Source organism: Anguilla anguilla, chromosome 6 (genome assembly GCF_013347855.1).
Source record: "Anguilla anguilla isolate fAngAng1 chromosome 6, fAngAng1.pri, whole genome shotgun sequence".
In the NCBI taxonomy this organism is placed as follows: domain Eukaryota; kingdom Metazoa; phylum Chordata; class Actinopteri; order Anguilliformes; family Anguillidae; genus Anguilla; species Anguilla anguilla.
The window spans coordinates 44486175-44509107 of NC_049206.1; the positions used below are offsets into that span (position 1 = coordinate 44486175).

At 50.6% G+C, this 22933-nt stretch overlaps 1 protein-coding gene across 1 annotated transcript in view; it reads right to left on the reverse strand.

The window, feature by feature from the left end:
* Nucleotides 1-22933, reverse strand: part of sipa1l1 (signal-induced proliferation-associated 1 like 1) — an 81655-nt gene that overhangs the window by 16219 nt on the left and 42503 nt on the right. Inside the window, exons 3-9 of the mRNA XM_035423142.1 lie at nt 11899-13660; nt 9323-9453; nt 8312-8500; nt 7492-7666; nt 5527-5630; nt 4817-4974; nt 384-963 (exon numbers count right to left, since the gene is read on the reverse strand). Of these exons, the coding sequence (XP_035279033.1) occupies nt 384-963; nt 4817-4974; nt 5527-5630; nt 7492-7666; nt 8312-8500; nt 9323-9453; nt 11899-13426 (2865 nt within the window). The 5' untranslated portion in view covers nt 13427-13660. The remainder of the gene's footprint in view (nt 1-383; nt 964-4816; nt 4975-5526; nt 5631-7491; nt 7667-8311; nt 8501-9322; nt 9454-11898; nt 13661-22933) is intronic.

A 22933-nucleotide genomic window follows, 5' to 3' on the forward strand; every position in this document is an offset into this window, starting at 1 on the left:
GTTATCTGGACGGTCAAATAATAATCACTATAATTACTACATGTAGCACTCTACATCCTTCTAAAACCAGACATCGGGGGATGAATTTTAATGCCATTCTAGGAGGTATGACTTCTTGCATGCATCCTTGTGCCTCATTCAAATCAGAAATTGGATCATTTATGTAAGCCTGACCATCTTTGACCATGAATGACTAAAGCTTCGGAGGAACCCTATATATACACATGTACTGGAAAGGTCTTTGTTTTTGTCAGGTTCAGCCTTTCACACACAGTTTGATATGATTGTGGTTGGTCGCACACACGTCTACTCGCACACCGCATTCCGTTACCGCTCTTCACCGGCCGCCACCTCCACGGCGGCCCGGCGCTCCGGGGCCTCACCTCGAGACGCTTGACGACCTCGCGGAAGTCCTCGGTGTTGTTGTTGACGGAGCGGAGCGCCACGCTCTCCCCGCGCTCGTAGAAGATCTTCATGGAGGCGGGGCTCCCCAGCGTCCAGCCGATGACGTCGCGCACGGCGCAGTTGAACACCACCGCCTTGGCCTCCTGGTCCACCAGGACCAGGAACTCGTTGGAGACGGCCAGCAGGGCCTCCAGCTCGCCGCCGGCGCCGTGGTCCTCCACGTGGACGGGCCAGGTGACCGCGCCCAGGCTGCGGAGCTCCGCCCCCGCGTGGGGCCGGCTCTTCTCCTTGCGCTTGTGCGCCAGCGAGATGAAGGGGAACTTGCCCGACGGGTCGATGGGCGTGTTGGTCACGTGACGCTCCGCCAGGTCGCGCAGGTACTCCTGGCGCGTGCGCGTCGCCATGGCGCGGAACTTCTCCGACTTGTGGGCGGCGTTCTCGCCGTTGATCACCTTGGCCAGCAGGAAGTCCCGGAACACGGTGGACTTGGGGAAGGTGACGTCCTTGGGGATGGGCGGCCCAAAAGAAGGAACGTCCCGAGACCTAGCGACTGCCACACTGCGGAGAGACCACAGCAAAACACGGTTATCTGTACTCCGTTACAGAAACATAAATGGTAATGGTAAATGGACTGCATTTATAAAGCGCTTTTATCCAAAGCGCTTTACAATTGATGCCTCTCATTTGCCAGAGCAGTTAAGGGTTAGGTGTCGTGCTCAAGGACACTTCGACCCACCCAGGGCGGGGTTCGAACCGGCAACCCTCCGACTGCCAGACAACCGCTCTTACCTCCTGAGCTATGTCGCCCCTTGAACTTCAATTCAATAACAAATTGAATTGAAGTTCAACTGAGAATAGATGAGACTGGCCAGATTAAGAAAGCCAGGCTAGGACTTTTTTCCAAGGACATTGTTTAATTAGCACTTCGAGTCAGGGTGTCAGTTTAAGATCTCATCAGAAAAAAAACCTTAGCACTGCACTGAAAGGCTTTATTATGCTTGAGAAGGCAGCCCCCAGTAGGCCCATCACAACTACATCCAACACCAACCTGGCTTCCCCCAGGTGTCTCATCCAAGTACTCACCAAGCCCAGCTCTTCTTAGCTTTATTATCCTGCCCTACTTAGTTCAGTACTAACTGAGCCCACTGCTACTTAGCTTCAGTTCTAACCAAGCCCAGCCTCACTGCCTTCAGCCATGCCGCCATCTTCATTCATGACGAATCAGCAAGGTGATTATGTAATTAATAATGCATGATACCATATTATTCATGCAATTAATAATGTTCAGAAGGAATAAAAAATGAATATCTATTAAAAATATCTAAATATTGTAAAATCATTTGTTGTGGAAACTAAAGATTTTTCTCTTGTTTCTGAATACAGCACATTTTAAATGGAATAATTAACACATTATTAAATGTCGTCTAGATGTGTGGGTTGTCAAGTTTGAGCAGAAAAAACAGAATTGTTGATTTTTTCTTAGGTGTTTTTTTTGTCTCAAAGGGACTGCAGTAGGAGTGGGTTTGGATAGCATCCCCTATTGAAAATACATCATGTGTCTAGGCAAGGGTTTTAACTTCAACTTCCTACCTCTGCACATATCACCCCAACAGCACATACGGTGCATGGACGCAGTTGTTCCCTCTCTAACCTCTCTTCTTCCCTTCTTTTTCACTGATCTACTGGAACGGACAATGAAGCTTCCTGTTCTGTCTGGAATGCGAGGAACTTTGGTGGTTACCGCAGTTACGAGGGGTGAGACGCGGTTTGTTCCAACCACATTCTTCCCAGGAGTAGGGGGGGAAGGGAACACCAGCACTGGGATGAGGAGCCAGGCCTCAAACAGGTTTTACAGGCAACACTCTCTCTGTGGATACATCTTCTATCCCTTTCTGTGTGTGTGTGTACGCGTGTATTTACATGTATGTGTTTGTGTGTGTGTGTATGAGCATGTGCGATTTAGCGTGTGCGTGTACGTGTGTGTGTGTCTGCGTTTTTCCACCTTCATTTCTTTTTCCATTGTGTTTTGTATTATGGAATTATGCCACCCACTCCCACATACGTATGAAGCACTGTGACTCAAGCACTTTGACTTAAACACACGCACACCTCTGATGCTCTGGCCTGCAAATGAGCTATTTCACACAATACAGTTCACACAGTAGGGCCTACTACTGGGAATGGTCCGGAGGATGAAGCAGTTGTGGAATTGCATCATGTCCCCCGGGAGAAGGTCTCTAAAGTGCAAAGAGCTCAGTATTTTTAGACCCCTTTCTCACCACCTCGGGCTCGGTGAAGCACTCCGGATCTCCGAAACGCAGAATCGTGCATCGCGTGGGTGAACTGCGCTGGATCCGCCGCTCACCCAAGCCCACTCTAGCTCAAGCCGACGGGACTGGAGAACCTTACGAGCCTTTTAAACAACACGTCGATCCTCTGCGACAGCAGCCACTTCCAACCACCCCGGAGTGGCTATTAAAGAAACATCAGAGGTTCCTTTAACAGAGGCTACCAGCCTCTCAGAGCATATCTAGCGTTTCCAATGATCCCGATCGAATGGATAATCTAGAGCGTACTAGTCCATTAAACAGCAGGGCCGGCGGTAGCGGATTTATGCCGGTGTAACGGCCACTTAAATCCCCCTTCGGGCTGCCCACCTTGAAGCCATTGGGAAGCAATCATCTGAATTAAAGGAGCCGCACGCTCACGCCTCCCAGCTGCACCGCGTTCAGGTCCAGGTTGCGGTTTCGAGCTCCCGCGGTCCATAAAACCACCGGGGGCACGTGGAAAGGAGGTGGAAAGAGCGCTCGAGATGAACACGCCGGTGCTCTGCGACCCTCCAGCCTGGTTCTCAATGGCGGTTCTCGCGCTCGGCGATGGAATACGCCTAATTATACAGGCAGAGGTGTCAGGGCCCATCTCAAGGCTAAACTAACTCAAGGGCGTCTGCTCAGGCGCCTGAATATTTCGCGAGCGAGGGAGAGCAGAAGATTAAAGCCGTCCCTGAGGGTGCCCGGGAGGAGGTGTGTGGGAGTGACGGGAGGACTGCGTCAGAACCAGATCCACCCAGGTTTCCTGCTGGGAGGGGCGCGGTCGGTCGGAGGCCGCCCCTCCCAGCAGGAAACCTGGGTGGATCTGGTTCTGACGCAGTCCTCCCGTCCCCGCTCTTTTCTCGGATCTTTCGTTCGCCGCTCGGCGCTACGGTTCAGCGAGCGGACCGCGCCGCGCCGCGTCTCTCTCCCGAACGCAACCCGGTACATTCTGCGTGGGAATTAGGCCGTCCCCCGGGGAACGATTAAAGCAGCATGCTGTAAACCTGATTAGCAATTAGCACATCCATTAGCGCCGCGCTCAGGGGCGGGAGAGAACCGGGGGGAGAGGACGGAAGGAGGCAGAGAGAGAGAGACGAGGTCTGAGCTTCGCTCCGCTTCTTCCAGAAGGAGGAATGCGCACGTGCTCTCGGCACCTCCCTCCTGTCTCTTTGTTCTGCGCTTGGTGCAGGCTACGGCCATTAGCATTAAACAGCGGCCCCCGCGGCTAAATAGGCCCGCAGGGAAGGAGGAAGTTCCCCATAACAAAAGCCTGAGGAAATGCTGACTGTTCCAGCCCTGGCTGGTAGCTCCACAGGGAGAGGCGTAATTGGCGATTCCCACGCCTGGTGTATGAGAGGGGTTCAGATGGTTCGGGGTTCGCGTTTCATCGATATCTAGCGATCCCCGTTGATCAATCAGGAGCCTGTGGGCTGCATGTTGAAACTGCGTATAAAAGGTCTTCCTCCAACTCCACTCTTTGCAAGGTTAACTGTAGTCTGTGGTGTGAAAAGAAGCATCTGGTTCTTCGGGGGAGAACCGAGGATGTCTATACTCCGGAATCAGCAGTGGGGTTTGCACATGAACGCGGTTGCGGTTGCAGACAGTTCCAAATTAGGGTGAGAACTAGACATGTTCAACCCCACATTGGGCACCAAAAATAATTAAAAATTAGATGAGCTGGCAGGAGCTCTGTAGACCCGCCCTAACCTGGCGATCATTCACAACTCTGAGCTCAAGTGTTGGGGAAAGGGTGTGGGGATCTGGCGAGCCATGTGACATTAACATCCTCAAAACATTATCACAACGTCCCCATAACTATCCCATAATGTCCAAGTAACACATTCATAATGTCTCCTCAAAACATCGTCCAAAGGATTTTAGTGTTTAAGTGACTAAAAATGGGTTAATGGCCAACGTGAGTATGAGAGGGGGTTAGGGAAGATGTTTAGAATCCTGAGTATTATAGTATGTCCATTAATCATGTGTATATTAATGGAGAACTATTCCGATGTCCATTAATTACAGAATAACAGGGTGTGGCCAGTAAGGAATGCATGGTTTAGCATGTAGCGAGCGGCCCGGCGTGTGACCTCTCTCACCTGTAGCAGGTGTTGTCGGAGCAGGGGTTGTGCGCCCGCACCACGACGAAGACGTGCTGGAAGTGGGAGCGGATGTTCTTCGGGGTGAAGGGCTGGGCACCGGGCTCCTGGAACACGATGGTGACGATGTCGTTGCCGATGTGCCGCTTCCTTAGCAACTGCAAAGGGGGAGGGAGCAGGGTGGAGAGAGAGGCTTAGAGCCCTGAGGTAAATTTCCCCACGGGTCACTGCTTTCGTATTCTTAACCAGTTGACTTTCCCAGGAATCGCCCAATCAATCAAGTAATCTACAAACCAACCAATCACCCCACCAATCAATGACAATTAACAAATCAGTCAATCAATAAAAAAGGCAACCGACCAATCCACCCACCAATCAATGAATTAATCCGTCAATTAAAAAAATGTAATCAACCAGTCAACCCATAAATCATTGTCACTTAAATCTAGCATACATTTTCCCAAGGGGACTGGAAAAACGAAATTGAGATATTATTCCATGCCCCCCTGAAAAGATAGCTGACTTGAGAGACACTCCTGGTAAAAAAAAAAAAAAAAAGAAAACAAACAGTGGAAAAGAAACAAGCAAGAGCTGTGTGGTTCCACTGCCAACTGTAAGATTAAACACGTCATGAAATGGAGCAAGAAGTGCAAACTACTCTAATGTGCCGAAGGGCAGCAATAACTCCAGAAATGTGGTCAGTGCTTTACCTGCTGCTTGTTGTTGGGGGTGTAGGGCAGCATGGTGGACACATGGAACATGATCTCGTAGTCCTTGTAAGTTGTGTACAGGGAGTGGGTCCCTGTAGAATCGGCTGCGACAAAAACAACATAGCATTACCAAAATAGCCCAGACACCCCTCGCAAGACCCAGATGCCCCTAAGCCTGCAGCCACAAAAAGCCTTTATTGTTTTATAAAAGACAGTCCAACCTCCTTTGCTTTATTCAGATGGGAGAGCAGAGAGAGAAGGGTTCGCAAAAAAAAAGTAGCATGGCAGGGGTTCAAACCCCAAAAACCCACAGGCATATTTGTATCTTGATAGACTGCACCACACATCTCCCCAGACTCCCTTTTGTTAAGTGAGATACCCCAAACCCCAGAGCCTTACAGATCAGTGATCATTTAGTGGCAGAATTAATCCATTATGACACGTTCAGGCAGCGGTGGTCCAAGTCCATACTGTCTGACCCTGTCTGCTTGTGGTAATGAAACATCAATAGGAGCCGATGCCTTCAGAGATCCTGAATTAGGAGTTTGGCATGCATCCACTTCTGGCTTCTAATGATATCTGACACCGGGGTGTCCTGAGAGATCAAAATGAGTCTTAGCCTGCTTACTTCCCCTCGTCGTTCCGTGGCTCGGATAGAGTCGCATTCGTAGGGGAGAGGTGGCGGGGCGGGGGGGGGGGGGGGGGGGGGGGGGGGGGGGGGGAGAAAATATCAACAAATGTAATTAAGTGTGTGATTTCGGTAATGGAGGCTTTTTGGTCTCGCCACCTCCACAGCAGTGTAACTGTAACAGGGGGGGGGTAAGCGTCAACTGCACTATATGGTTCACCGATCTCCTCACCCAGGGGGGAGAGATAAAATAAAACAAGGAGTGGGATTTTAAAAGGAGAGGGAGGGAGGGAGAGGAAGAGATTTAAAAAGGAGAGGGAGGGAGAGAGAGAGAGAAAGAAAGAGAGAGAGAGCGAGAGAGTGTGTGAGAGCAAGAGAGAGAGCGAGAGCTGTGGGTGGGAAGAGATAACAGGAGAAAGAGGAGGAAGCAGAGGCTTTTACAGGATTATTACAGGAATTTATAGGAAATTAATAATGATAGCAGTAAAAAAACTCTGTCACAACACAGGCACAACCAGGCAGAATTCAGCTGTTATGCAGCTGTGTTGATAAGGAAAAAATTAATTACAAAATTAATTACAGAGAGACAGAGAAAGTGAGGAACTTTAGTCTTTTAGGTATCCTTCATTGCACAGAACAAAAAGGACAGAAAAAGAGACCTCAATTCACAGAATTAACAAATATATACACTCACACACGCATGCATGCACACACAAAGAAAAAAATAAAATAAAATAAAATATATATTATATATAATATATAATATGTGTATATTAATTGAGAGGTTGCATTGTTAAGTTTTGTTCTTTGTAACATTTGATTTGACAACACAGTGCATGCCATGCAAGAAAAAGCACCTTGAAATTGAAAGTGGAATTGAAATTGAGAGAGAGACTGAGAGAGAGAGAGAGAGAGCGAGAGACTGAGAGAGACAGAGAGAGACTGAGATAGAGAGAGAGAGAGAGAGAGAGTGCTGTAGGCAGACTGATGAAGGCACAGGGAAGCGTTGCTAGGCAGTGCGGACCCAAGGCTGCTCAGGTTTGTGCTCTGAATTTTACAGCAGCACCCACGCTCTCCGTATGTATGAATCCCAGCACTGTGCCCTCGTGGTCAGACCCATAAACATGACCTTCATGACCAATAGGCAGCTGGGCCTTATCCCACCGCCGTCTGATTGGACCATAAACCACGGCCAAGACTGTCGCTGCATATCAAAGATGCTCCACTGCACACTGGCCACACACCGACACCTTATGAATGAAGATGACACCTCAGGAACTATTGTCTGCGACAGCTCGTAAACCACACCCCCCTGCCCCCGCGGAAGTGGGACGTACTCTTGGTGTCCAGCTGGGCGCGGTACTTGTTGAAGCCCTTGAGGCGCACGCGCTCCCCCAGCAGCTGCAGGAACTCCTCCAGGGCGGGGCCGGCCGACTCGTTGTTGTACATCTCCTCCTCGCTGCTCTGGCCCGCCTGGCAGTACATCACCCCCACCTTCAGCTGGAAGCTGAGCTGCAGGCCGAGCACAGGAACAGCCAGGGGGGGTTTAAACCAGAGCCAGCAAGGGCTGACAGGACCAGCACCGGATAAGAGCACTGTTACTGACACTCATCACATCCGCTCATACCTAATCACGTTCCCTCACACCTCATCACATCCGCGCACACCTCATCACCTTATCACATTCCCTTACACCTCATCACATCCGCTCACACCTCATCACCATATCACATATGCTCACACCTCATCACCATATCACATCCGCTCACACCTCATCACCTTATCACATTCCCTCACACCTCATTACCTCATCACATCCGCTCACACCTCATTACCTCATCACATCCGCTCACACCTCATAACCTCATCACATCCGCTCACACCTCATCACCTCATCACATCCGCTCACACCTCATCACCTTATCACATCCCTCACACCTCATCACTGCATTACAACCGCTCACACCTCATCATTCCCGCTCACACCCTATCCATCAGCTCACACCTCATCACACCCGCTCACATCTCACCACCTGTGTGATGAGGTGTGAGCAGATGTGTTGAATTGCGAGCGGGTGTGAGGAGGTGTGAGCAGGAGCGGAGAGGCTATGAGGTGACAGTAAGTGCCCGTGAGGCAGCATCGGCGGCGGGACACACCCCCTGCTCGTCCAGCTTCATCAGCTGCTCGGTGACCTTGGGCGTGTTGAGGGCCAGCCGCAGGCAGTGGGCGTTGAGTTCGGGCACCAGGTACTCCAGGACCTCTTTGAGCGGCAGGCCGCGGGGTGTGCCGTGCTTCGAGGTGGACGGCACGGCGTCCTCCAGGATGGACCCACGCAGTGTGGTCAGCTGTGGACGGAACACAAGGGGGCGGGGTTACTCAGCGGGTCACCTGACAGCTGTCTGACCTCTCCAAGTGTGCCAGATCCTGTGGTATCTAAACCTCTTCTGTAAGAGACAGCAGAACCTGATCACTCCCTACACCATGCTAAATTCAACAAATACATCTTTATTATTTGAATATATTGCCAAAGCAGTTCAAAAACCAACAACAGTGCGAATGTACATACCATACTGGATCCATTTCTTATTAGTCTTTGTCATTATTTGTATTACCATTTGTATTTTTATTGTCATTTTTTTTACATTAATATTGTTCTTATTATTTTGAAATGCCATCTCCATCTCTCTCTCTCTCTCTCTCTCTTTACCTCTCTCTCCATCATTCTCTCTCTCTTTCTCACGCACAGCAGAGTTAAACTGCCCACACCTACCCACACCTGCCCACTCACTGGCTTCCTGAATCAGAGGAGCCGTCTCTTTAAACGGGAGCCATAATACGGATCGGGTTCCTGCGTTCACAGGAGCGCCGGGCCCCGGCTGAGGAGCCGGCAGCCGGCGGCGAATCTGAGGCGGCGACGAGCCCCCCGCGGGAGGTGCAACATTTAGCGGGGCGGCGAGCTCTGTCAGGGATCGCGAGCTTTGCGTAACCGCGAGGTGGGCGTCGGGAGACGGGTATTATCGGCGGCTGCCTCTTGAAGACGCGCTCGACGACTGCGACGGCGGCTTTTTTTGGGGGGGGGAACCGGAGCGCTGCGAGGAGGGCGGTGTGCGGGGGCAGTGGTGGGGGGGGGGGGGTGGAGACGATGGGGGGTGGGGGGGCACGCTCACCTCGCTGGTGCGGAAGATGACCCGGTAGTTGTACTGAGGCCCGTGCTCCTTGTGGTCCTCCAGCTTCTCGCGCCGGAGGCTCACCGCTACCGGACCCAGGGTCTCGTCCACGCCCAGGTAGTTCCAGTGCTCTGAGAGAGGGAGGGAGGGAGGGATGGAGGGAGGTAGGGAGAGAGAGAGGGGGTGAGAGAGGGAGGTAGGGATAGAGAGAGAGAGAGAGAGAGAGGGGGGAGGGGGAGGCCAGGGCAATCAGACAGACAGAGAGAGACATACAGTCAAGCACTTGAGGAAACTAAGGCTTATAATTAACCAGGGAGCGTGCTGTTTGAAACAGTGACTGCATCGGGCCTGCAGAGTCCATGCAGATAAGATCCATACAGAGACTGCACCATGGAAGAGACTACACCATGGGAGAGACTGCACCATGGGAGAGACTACACCATGGGAGAGACTACACCATGGGAGAGACTGCACCATGGGAGAGACTGCACCATGGGGGAGACTACACCATGGGAGAGAATGCACCATGGGAGAGACTACACCATGGGAGAGAATGCAGCATGGGGGAGACTGCACCATGGGAGAGAATGCACCATGGGAGAGACTACACCATGGGAGAGAATGCACCATGGGAGAGACTGCACCATGGGAGAGACTGCACCATGGGAGAGAATGCACCATGGGAGAGACTACACCATGGGAGAGACTACACCATGGGAGAGACTACATCATAGGAGGGACTGCACCATGGGAGAGACTACACCATGGGAGAGACTACACCATGGGAGAGACTACACCATGGGAGAGACTACACCATGGGAGAGACTGCACCATGGGAGAGACTACACCATGGGGGAGACTGCACCATGGGAGAGACTACACCATGGGAGAGAATGCACCATGGGAGAGACTGCACCATGGGAGAGACTGCACCATGGGGGAGACTGCACCATGGGAGAGACTGCACCATTGCAGCCAGGAATCTGCCATACCAGGCAAGACTAAGCATGACTGGCCAATTTGAACTTTCTGATCTAGGCAAGGCACACACGACAGTGGAGCGTCAGCTAACGCAGCTGGAGGCCCAGAGCCCATTTTTCCCTCCTCTTCATTCCGCGATTATCGTCGCACCATCTCCATTTGCCGTGGACGTTGTCACAGCAAGAGATGCTCACTTTCATCACAGAAATACGCAGAGCGCATGTGAAATGGCAAAAGCGCGCTCTCCTCAAATTACATTAACGGCCGCGTGAAGTCGGCCATAGCGGCTTAAAGCGACCAACGTCGCGACTCAACGCATCCAGCGCTCGCAGCACAGCTAGCCGAGCGGAAAAACTGCGCGGTGGACGGGCGCGCGTTGACTAATCACATTTTAATGCCGCAACGCTGCTCCTCCTGTCAAATTTCTGCCTCGTCATCTATGGATTATGACACAGATTTGTGGCAGACGGCTTCCTCTTTAAATCCTAAAAATCTTTGTGGCGTGCCTGACAGAACCGAACGATTCCGCGTTTGCTTATTTCACGGTGACACTGACATCGCGTCAGTGCAACCAGGTGGAGAACGCAGATTTGAGAGAGTAATGCAGAATGTGTGTGTGCGTGTGTGTGGGCGAGAGAGAGAGAAATAGAGGCAGAGAGAAAGAGACAAGAGAGATAGACAGGGAGAGAGAGAGATAGAGAAAGACAGAGAGAGAGAGAAAGACGTGTGGAATGTGTTCAGGCAGAACCTGGCTTACTCTCCTGAGAATTATTTTCACCCAGAGCTGAACGCTTCTCTTCTCTATTGATCACTGGATTTTATATCTCTTTTATATCTCCCATTAAGGACACTAGTTTTACTTTCAGCATTAGACTCACTCCTTATTCAATGGTGATTACAGATTTATTTCAAAAAGCATATGTATGAAAATGAAAATCTGACTAAAATAAAGAAAGAGAGAAAGGAAATCTTGGTCGGTTCTGGATGATGTCACTTTGTGTGGAACCTTGAGTGTTTAAATCTTGAGCCGCTATTATCAACTGATTAAGGAATGAGACTTGCGGAGATCACAGCAAAAGGGTAAATATAAAGATCACAGTAAATATTTGGCGCACAGTACAGCAGGTGTCCTGGGAGTGAAAGAGTGGGGAAAGGAATGGTGTATGAGCGAGGCCCTCCCTCCAGGAAGTACAGGGCCAAGGGCACAGAAATACAGCCCAACTGATCGAGCCACCAGATCGACTGCAGCCACCAAATATCATCTAAATATCAACATTGATTACCGTTCCTGCACATTTAATGGCACTGCGCTATAAAAGCAGCATAATAGAAGAGATTGATTCATAGTAGCATTAGCAGAATTAGTATTAGCACTATCATTGTTACTCGTTTCAGTTGTTGTAGAGGGCAAAGCCTTATTGTGCATATATTTTAACCCCGGTACAGGGATGATGGATTATTCTATGATAGTACATTATTCCATGTGGAATTTGAACTTGTAGATCAACGGTTGATGAGCTATTCATTTTCAGCATAGTGCGAGTGAATAAAAAGTACACGGCCAAATTGCCGCATAACAAACAGGAAGCGCTCACCTCTCAGGTAGAAGTACTTCCTGTAGTAGCAGGAACCCAAGTCCACGTGCTCCACGATGTACTGCTTCCCGCGCTCGCTGTGCAGGCCCTGGCCGTCGCGGGGGGCCTCCAGCATGGCCACGCCCGCGTTGGTGAAGTGGTGGCTGGCGGGGGCCTCCAGGGGCCCCTCCTCGCCCTCCCCGGCGGCCGAGCCGCCGGCGCCGATGCCGCCGCCCAGCGAGGAGGGCCTGAGCGTGCGCTCGCCCTCGCCGCCGACCTCGTTGCGGAAGCAGGGGCAGCTGAGCACCAGGTCGTTGGACTTGTCGTCGCCGGGGTCCAGGGCGGGGCCGTCCTTGGCGCTCAGCTCCTCCTGGCTGCCGCAGGGGGAGCTGCAGCCGCCGCCGCCGCCGCCTCCACCCCCGCCACTGCCGCCGCCGCTGCCGCCCTGGGCGGAGAGGGAGGGGGAGGCGGAGGCGGCGGACGCGGCGGAGGCGCCGGTGGTGATGTTCTTGCGCTTGACGGCCGCCTGCCGGCTGTGCGCCGCCTGGTTGAGGTCGAACAGGATGCTCTGGACGTCGAAGTGGGCGAAGCCCTTCTGGCAGGTCCACGGCTTCGGGGGCGGGCCGCCGCCGTCCTCGGAGCGGTTGTCCTCGGCGTCGGAGCCCGCCCGGGAGTCGGCGCCCTCGGCCCGGACGCTGCGCAGCTTGCGGAAGATGAACTCGCCGCCCGTCTCCGACTTGGAGCGCCGCTTGGGCGGCTTCTCCCGCTCCTTCAGGCGGCTGGAGGGGCTGCCGCGCTGGGAGCCCGCCGGCCCGCCCTCGGGCAGGTCCAGGGCCGACGGCTTGTGGGCCACGGTCAGCAGCTCGCCCAGCTTCTCCGGGGCGCCGCCGCCGCCGCCGCGCTGGTCCGGGGAGCCGCCGCCGCCGCGGTAGCCCTTGATCATGTCGAAGAAGCTCTCGCCGGAGACGCCGTGCTTGTCGATGGACGAGGTGCTGCCGTACTCGCGGTGGACCGGCGACCAGCCGGAGAAGGACCAGTGCTCGCCGCCGTCGCCGTCCAGCTCGCTGATGGTGATGTCGCTGTTGCTCCGCTGGCGGATGCGGCGCATGCCCTTGCGCGGCGAGCCCATGTAGCCGTCGGGCGACAGGAAGCGGTTGTCCTTGCCGCGGCTGGCCGCGTGCATCTTGTTCTTGAGCGTGTTCTGGATGTTGCGCAGCATGGACGAGTCCTGCGGGCTGATCAGGTGGCCCAGCTTGGAGGACAGGTTGCTCTGCGTCCCGCCCACCGTGCTGGGCGAGTCCGTCTCCACGGTGATGTGCCACACCCCGCCGCCGCCGCCGCCGTCCTTCCTCGGGGGCCAGTCGGCCACGCGGGCCCGCACGCCCATCTTGGGCACGCCGGGCGTGCTCCCGGAGAGGTGGGTGCTCTCGCTGCGGGGCGGCGGCGCCCCCCCGTTGGGCAGGCGCAGGCGGCGGGTGTAGAACTCGTCGGTGGCGGGCACCGAGCCGCCGACGGACCGCTCGGTCTGCGAGCGCTTCAGGCTGGTCATGGCGCCCCGATGTCACCGCCGGCGGGACTGCCACTCGGGCTCAGCGCCGGCCACGGGGGGCATGGGCCGGGGGTCGGCTCCGCGGCGACCGAGGTGGGGGGGGGGGGGGGGTGGAGGGTTTGGGGTTGTTGGGGGGGAGGTTGCGGGGCGGTATCAGCTGCTGTCCTCCTCCTTCAGGGGGCTCTGACCAATCACTGCTCAGGACCTCGCAGGCAAGCCCTCTTCATCCTGCTCCTGCAAACAGGAAGAGAAGTGTGAACATCCTTTTCTGCTAGAGCTGCCTGGCTCTCGGTCAGAACTGGTTAATCAAGCGTTAGCAGATAAATGACAGATTATGTATTAATAACCATAACCGAGAAGGTTGGAATACCACTGCAGTACACCAAACAAAAAAGAAAAAGAGGTCAGGTGACAGTGAAGCACAGTCGAAGTCCTCCATTAACTGCTGCATGTGAGTACGCGCAAATGAACACCTTGAATGTGAATATTCTACAAAGAACAGAATAATTTCAGGAAGCTTCAAGTTGCTTTGTCACCTAGGAAACCCATATCGAGACGCTGCACCCTGAGGAGAGAGTCTTTTTTTTTGAATGGACCGCACAGTGTCCATGGAGACAGCTCGCATTCCGCACAGGAAGAGCTGCCGAGTCCATCTGGTCCATGCGTAACCACGGCAGCGCGCTGTTCGCGAACAGCCGGACCAGAGCGCTTTCCACACAGCTACACCAGTGCACTGGTCACACATAGTCATATCAGCTTGTCATTTACACAGGGCCAAGCCAAGCCAAGCCAAGCCAAGCCAGGCCAGGCCAGGCCAGGAAAGGAGAGTACAGTACTAGGGCCAGGAGCAGGAAGGCAGCAATTAACCCGACATGGTGAGCAGAGTCCTTAACCCTGTGAGACCCAGACATTGGTGTATTTTCAGACCTATTTTGTGTGTACTCTACACATTCTGAGTAACAGTTCAAATATAATACAGTATACGGCCGATGGAACTGGGAAATGTAGTTCTAAACCGAATGGTGAACTGAATGGCAAATATGGTCTCCCTAGAATGAAAGGAAATGCTGCCTTTTCGCAACACTGAGTCTCAAAGGGTTTAAGGAACCCATACCAACCAAATGGCAACGCTGGGCATCACGCCCGATAGACAGACTGACACTTCCTGGCTGGGGACTCATCGAATTTGTCTCATTTAATGCCCTTGTCTGCGATTTGTTGCGAAATTGCGAATTGTGCCCAGATTTTCAGATGTTTTCCACACATATAAGTCTGGGGGGAACTGGTGAATTATCCTTCTCATCTCAGGCGAAGATTCCTGGAATCCTGCATATCGTTGTCTGTGAATATAAATGAATATTCATAAATGCTCACAATTCACTTACAACCTGAGTACAAATTGTATTATTGTGTCAGCATAAATTGCGCAGTTCAAAATATCCCACATTAAACAGTAATCTCGAACATTCTAATTTGCAAAAAGAAAAACTGTTATAGATTATGTAAAGTGGCTTCAAATGTATTCACGCCTAAAATGGTTCATTTGCTCTTAAAAAAATTAAACAAGTTTGATTTAAAGGTCAAAATCCAAGTGGGCCAAAATAAAAATGCTAAAAAAATGTAAAATCTCAACATTTTAATAATGCCTGAACAACAAAAAGTAAATGCACATACTTTTCAATTTAAAATACATACATGTATTCAATTTCATGAACAATTCCAAAAACACTATATGGTGCATCACTGTGCAGTTCTAATGGAGAAATTACTTATACAGCTCTACTCTCCAGTATATTGCATGGTTCTTTTGCGTCAACCACAAACAGTCTAGGCTTGTGACTGAGGTCTGTAGATTCCCGTGGGCAAACAGACCAGAACATTTTTTCTTCCCATTACCATTTCCTTTCAGACTTGGATGCATGATTTTAATTATGATGCTGGAAGGTCATTTTTCAACCAAGTTTCAACTTCTTAACAGGGGTAAGCCCGTCAGTCACAACCCAGTTGGTTTGGACTTGTACTGGGCATCAACTGTCACAATTGATTTCTTACATTTTAAAGACATGCCCACTGCAGGTGCTCCATTCTGTATAATTATCTCAGGGACAGCTGAATCTTGTTGATGGAGTACAGGAAGACCAGGCTAAAATAGTGCCATCTACTGGCCTTATGTGAATGTGCATGAGTGCCAACGTCCTTGCTATCAAAAACCTCCTCATCCCCCATCACATTTCGCACCGACAGGACTGCAGTACGTGTCACTAAAACAAGAGATGCAGGTATTGTAATAAAAGACAGACAGACACTTCCCACATTCACATAAAGAGGAAACCAGGCGACATTTCTGGAACATTCTGTGGGATATTCTGGAACATTTCCCTGGTCTTTCCCAAGCCTCTATGCATCTCAATTATCATTTCTAATAATTTCCCCATGCCTAGTACTTCAGCGGTTTAAAGGACCATAAAAACACTGCCCGGAATTCTGTCCTTATTATTTCAAAGCTGGTGGGAGATGCAAATTACCAAATGAAATTAGCCATGACCGATGCGACGCTCTAAAATGGCAGTACATTTCAAATGCCATTCCTACAAATGACATGTCGGAGGAGCATTATTATTGGTGGTGCAAAAGCAGCAGAGACTCATCCTCGATATATCAGCTTTTCGCATATTCGCCTGGGGAGACGGAGCTGTTTTTAATTCAGCAAAGAATCGCCCACTTGTTTAGTTTCAGATAAAACACGCGGCTTCAAAAGGATAAAGCGAACGGAAGCAGCCGGAGACGACATGAAAGCATCACCGATTCAAGGGAGAAAAAAAATCTAATTTAATACTTTCCGTCCGTGTTTTTTTACCCTGTTTCCTTTCTTTAATGCTGCAACTACTGCGCTTCAAATCAAAAAAAGCTTCACCAACCTAGTTTAATGAGTTTGTTCCAATTGAAATGTGCAAATTCCTTTTTAACATCTTAACATCTTGCGATGGGGACACATTTGTGTATCGCAAATACACTGTCTCCAGACTGAATACGCAGGTCAGCCTTGGTCTATGGGTAAAAGAACACCAGTACTGCATTATACTGTTTTTCTGTGATAGCGTTCTACGTGCGCCCATACAGACACACTCACTTGTCAAACCCTACTTATCTAGAAACAGGCTGGAAAACCACATTAAAAAGCCTTTACTCCATATCCAGAGAATACTGCCTCTAACTGGCGATCCAGGAAACTCCTGCTATTTCACTTCATTCTTCTAAGTCCCAGCATTTTGTTCAGCCACAGACAGCAACCACCGAAGGCTGATTTAGTTAGTTGAAGCTAGCTTCGCTCATTCCACAGAGAGTCCCGTGGGCGTAAACACGGTTATGAAATTAATGCAGCAGTGGTGGAGTAGACTCAGAACTCTGATTCCAGTCACCAGGGAGGGATCTGATTGGACGGCCAGCATCTGGCAACAGGAAATGAGGTCTGCCTAACACCAATGCATATCCACTAAATGATAATGTGACAATGTACTACATAATAGCAAATACAGATTATGAAACAAAATAGATAAAAACATTTAGGTAGAATAAACGATATAACGACTTTCACTTCCAGACAAACCAAGATCTCAAACAGGGGAACCCCAGCGCAGCTGCCCAGCTGATGGGCACAAGAAAGTCAGCCTGGGGTTTGCTCATGGCCATATCTGAAGGAATGTCCTTGGGTGTGCACAAAAGAAGAAAGTCAACCTGGAGTTTGTGCTAGGCCATGTCTGAAGGTATGTCCATGGGTGTGCACAAGAGAAGAAAGTTAGCCTGGGGTTTGCTCATGGCCGTATCTGAAGGTATGTCCGCGGATGTGCACAAGAGAAGAAAGTCAGCCTGGGGTTTGAGCACAGCCATGTCTGAAGGTAATGTACTCGGGTGTGTTCGGAGAGTGCCGGCATTGGCTAGCTGCGCTCCAGCTCGTTTGCCCTTGCGGCGTTCAAATCCGGGCTGAACAGTTGGCAGATCTTTTCCGGTCTTTTCAGGCTCACCGAATCTGTTCAGCCTCTCGCGTAAAGCACTCCAAATCTCACCCGAATCCCGACGGCCGAACCGCCGCGAGAGCAAACGGGCTCGCGGCCGCAGCCACGGCTCGGCGTTTGACATTTGCTGAGATTTGTTCCCCCCCCCCCCCCACGTGCTTTCCGCAATCTCTTAATCAAACCCGGCGTCGAGTCGTAAATGTTTCACGGTTGAGGTCGACCTTTAAAAAACCGCGAAAGAATGACTCAGTTTCAACATTAAGTGGCCCCTACAATGAATCAAAGCTATAAAAACAATACATCGCCTGACTTGACTCAATGCCGCGCGTAAGCACTGCGTGCGGATAGCACAGAGTTTTCTGGCCTTTGGAGAATGCTATGTGGGCCGGGATGAGAGCGCCATTTCAATTAAGAGTTTATCGCCCAACACACAGTAACATCACACAGCGCCATCGAGCAACAATATTAAACAGCATCATCAGGCAACAGTGTGATAAAATATCATTAAACGGTACCAATACATTGATTCTGATTGGGCTTTCTGTTTTCTGTTTTCTGTAAAGAAGCAATTTTCAGTTTTCGCCTGAACTGTTTTACAATTTTTGTAATCAAATTTACCGGGTGTGTATGAAATATGTCAGATTCAAACGAGCAACCACATTATCCAAACTGAATAAATTATAGATCATCTACCCAAATGCAAGAAATCATATTCAGTTCGGATTCGGAAAAAAAGAAAACTATAAACAATTCAGGCTGTAATCGTTTTGGAAAACATCAAATGAGCAATCACAATTCATCAGCAACACAAACATGGCCCTCTTTTTTTTCTGGCCACTACCTACCTGTAGTATGGGGACTGGTATTTCTGCTGTATTCAGATTACACCGCCATATCTGCTCACGCTTAAACAACAGGCCGTTTACAATGAAGATACTATCTGATTGGCTTTCATGGATATTCCTAAACTGAAATGATGATAAGACATGTATTTATCCACGAGAACATTTTTAATTGACCAAAAACTACGTTCACAAAATCATGTATAGCATCTTTAGCATCATTTTTAGCATTTTTAGTATCTTGCTCTAAAGGATTGGGGACTGTGGTGGGTTTCAAATTAAAGCCCCCGTAGCCACACCGCGCTCTTATCGCAGCGCCGTTGAGCAATGTCATCTCCTGTTGTGGGCGTTCACAATCACACTCAGCATGTGTTACCTGTACGTGGCTTAAGCTGAACGGATGTGAGAGACAAACGCTCACTAAATGAGCACAAGTGATATCAATAAGCACAAGCATTCGTCTGGATAAAACGCCCTAACTGAGGCTACCTGTGTTCTAATTACACTGATAGAGGGTGGAGGGGCCCTGGGAGCGGGTGACTGTGGGTTTAGTGTGGGTGTTTGTGGGTCAGTTTCTGTGTGTCAGTGTGGGTGTCTGTGGGTCAGTGTGGGTGTCTGTGGGTCAGTGTTTGTGGGTCACCATTGGTGTCTGTGAAGATCAGGCTGTTTAAGGCCCTGTGCAGAGAGACCGCCCTCCATCGCACCCTCTGCAGCTGAACAAGCACTCAGTAAAGTCGCTTAAACTGAGGAAGAGTTCAGACTGCTGTTTGGCAAAGGGGTCAAAAAGCACTTAAGAGGGTCCCTCTCCAACCATCGCGCCTCTCTACTCCTCCCCCCTCTCTCCCCACCGTGTTCTCTCTCCTCTCTCACCAGCTCCTTCTCTCCTCTCCTCTCTCCTCTCTCCTTCTGCACTCCTCCACTACCCCCTCCCTCTCCTCTCCAGTCCGTTCTCTCTGCCTATCTCCGTCTCTCTCCACGCCTGGTACAAGCTGTCCTCAAAGCGCAGAAATGACAGAGCAGGAAAGGAGCGGAGGAGATCGGAAGAAAACAAGGGGCGACAAAGGAGAGGGAGAGAAGGGAGGGCAGCAAGAGAGGGCGAGGGCATTGGAGAGGGGGAGGCGAAGCGGAGATTTCGACTCTCCTCCGTGAAGTCGTCGCAGCGAGAAACACTCCGTAGCACGCCGGCCTGCACTCACGTAAACACACATACGCACACACACACACAAGCTCCTGCAAAGCGCATTTACGAGACAATCGAACCCCACGCCGAGCGCATGCGGACGGGAATGAAACCTTTCTCCCGAGCCGGTAAAAAAAAACCAACAGGATGTGGAAGCGTTTCGGCGGCGCTCACGAAAACTAACATTCCGCTCGCGGAGATTTTTTTTTTACTCCTACGTACAGTGCGAGCCAGATGGTCGGTCGCGTCGCGACGTGACTCTCTCTCCTCTTCACGTTCGTCGCTCGCGGCGAAGGCGAAGCGACCGGGGTGGGGGGGGACGGGGGACGGAGGGGACGGAGAGCGCGGCGGAGAGAGACGCCGCCCGCCGCGCCCGAGGCCGCCGCTCCTTTCTCGCGGCGAAGCCCTTTGACCATCAATCACGTCCCGAATCGGGCGCAATCAAGACGCGCGGAGAGGTAATCAGCCCGGGACGGCCCTTTTAACGTGCATTTCTGTTAGCTCGAAGACTCCCTTTTTTTTGCGAAAGAGATCCATTCAGAGACCTACAGGAAGGTGCTGCTCCTTCAGAAAGAAGATGACAGGGACCAGATGTGATGACAGGGACACACCCCCCACCCCCCCCCCCCCAAAAAAAAACAGGCCTGGGGGCCAATTAACACAACCTTATTCCCTGTGACATAATTAAAAGCACTCTCACACGATGCCTGAGCTGGACTTTAACAGGTAGCACCGTGCAGCTCACATACAGTATGCACAAGCATTCACACACACACCACCCTCACATATTTCCATAATGAGGAGATTGGAGCAACAAGCAACAAAGCTCACAAAGGTATATAGACAGTACCACTTTGCCTGTGTGGGTACATACAATATATGTAGATATTCTCCTGAAAAAGCATCTTGCACTGTCCTTGCACAGGCACAGCTGAAGCCACGTGTAAACATTGAAGCTCCCTGTTAAGGTAATGGAAAAAGCCCACACCTCTAGGACTGATATTTAACCTTGAATTGCACAACAATGCAGTAAAAAAACAACACACTGAAAGGAAAAAAGAAATGTCCTTGATATTCTACACAAGGACACGCACACAAACACATACTGTACAGGTACGCATGCATGTGCACACACAAACAGAAACACACGCTCATTCACATACACGCATGCATACACGCACACACAAATACACACACAAACAAACAGACACTTGCATACACACAGACACACACACACTCACTCTCACATACACACACACTCTCACGCACTCTCTCTCTCTCACGCACACACACACACACACTCACACACTAACACACACACACTCTCACACACACACACGCACACACACTCACTCTCTCTCTCACACACACGCACACACACTCACTCACACACTAACACACGCACACTCTCACACACACACACACACACACACTAACACGCACACACACACACTCTCTCTCACACACACACGCACACACTCACACACACACACTAACACACACACACGCTCACTCTCTCTCTCACACACACACTAACACACACTCACTCTCTCTCTCTCACACACACACACACACACACAGACACACACACACACGCACACACACTCACTCTCACACACACACACACACACACACTAACACACACACACGCACACACACTCACTCTCTCTCTCTCTCACACGCACACACACTCACTCTCTCTCTCTCTCACATACACACACACTCACTCACTTTCTCTCTCACACACACACACACACACACACCAAATGGAGCCGTGCTGCAGCTCGGTGAGTCATGCCTCGCCTCAGTAGGAGGTGTTGCTCGAGGCTGCGTCAGAGGTCTGGTGGCGCGTACCGCGAGCGCGGGAGCGAGGGAGGGACGCGCGCGCTCTGAGTCACTCCATTCCAGAGGAGCCCTCGTCTCTCCGGAACGTTCCCGCGAAACGTCTCCCGTTTCTCCGCGCGCCGCGGTGCCGCCGCTCCCTGACCTCATCTGCACCGCGGCCGGGTAAAAAAAAAAAAAAAAAAAGAACTGGAAAGCAATTTACGGAAACGGGCGTTTTTAAAAGGCAGGGAACGCGGAGAAAAAGAAAAAAAAAAACGATCGATCGATACCGCGGAGTTCCGACAGCGGCCAGAGATGCGAACTTTAAATTGGCCGGAAATAAAGAGTGCCTTTAGTGCCCTATTGAGCAACGGGAAGCACCTGGGACTCATTTAGAGGCAAAAGGGCCGTTTTGGCATTTCCCCCCTCTTTCCCCCCTGCGAGTGAACATTTGAAAAGGTGATTGGGCCACGCTTGTCACCGTCTGCCCCCCCCAGAGGAATCAGGGTGGGGCTGCTCCTATCCTTGCATCAGGGACCATCAGCAGATTTGTATGGACAGACCAGCAGGAGAGAGCTCCGGGGGTCACCCTGATTGTACAGTGGAATGCACAACATGAGGCTAGTACCGCAATAATGGTGCAGAGTCACTGATTAACCGTGGAGTGCCGACTGATTGGACTGTGGCTAAAATCACAGAAGAGCCAAAACAATAACAGCACGCCAGTTAACTTGTTAACATTCCTTCATATGCAGCACCATATAAAGGAATTCTACTACGGATGAGAACTAGTCGAAATACAAATTTGAAGAATTCTATTTGCATCAATATTCAGTTAAGATTCTGATTTCAAATAATTGTGCATTACAGTTAGTAAGCTTATAACTGAAACACTGCAGTGATCAGCAGACGTATTTTAGTTATTTCCTGCATTTAAAGAGTTAAATTATTTCAGATCAGTATTTGTCCCAATTCTGGTATGAAGCCAGGAAATGTTCGTGAGAAAAAAATTTAAAAAGCAGGATAAATTTTGAGAGCTCACATCTCCAAACCTGCAGGGGGCGATAGAGAGTTGATAGACAGATGATGGAGGCATGATCCAGGTAATGGAGGAGGATCTCAGGGCTAGTTGAGAAGAACGTTTAGGGATTTCCCTGACAAACTCAAAAGTGATTAAAAAAAAGAATAAAGGTGTGTTGGGTCCCTCATAGTACCTCCTTCCTTATACCAGAGACTATTCATCTATCACTTCATCATATTACTCATAACCACTTCATTACAGGCATGGATGTGCTTGTAGCAAGTGGGATTTCATATAAACCCCTTTTTATGGGATGTAGGATGCAAAATGCATACTAATAACCAATCACAGAGACTGGATGCCCTAATACATTAACATCACAAGTTACGGCTGTTCTTTCCAACACTGCACAGCCAATTTCAACCCGACTCCCTCTGCAGCTTCACAGAAGGTTGAGTTCAATGATGGCACACAATGGACTCCATAAAGATCAGGTACATTTATGCTTTTGTTTGCAGGTGAAATACATTTGGGGATCTATCAACTCCCTGGAACTCAGGAACTCAAAAGATCTGGCAGCTGCACTGCGAAGAATGCGAGCCTAATTGGGCAAAACATCAGCAAATT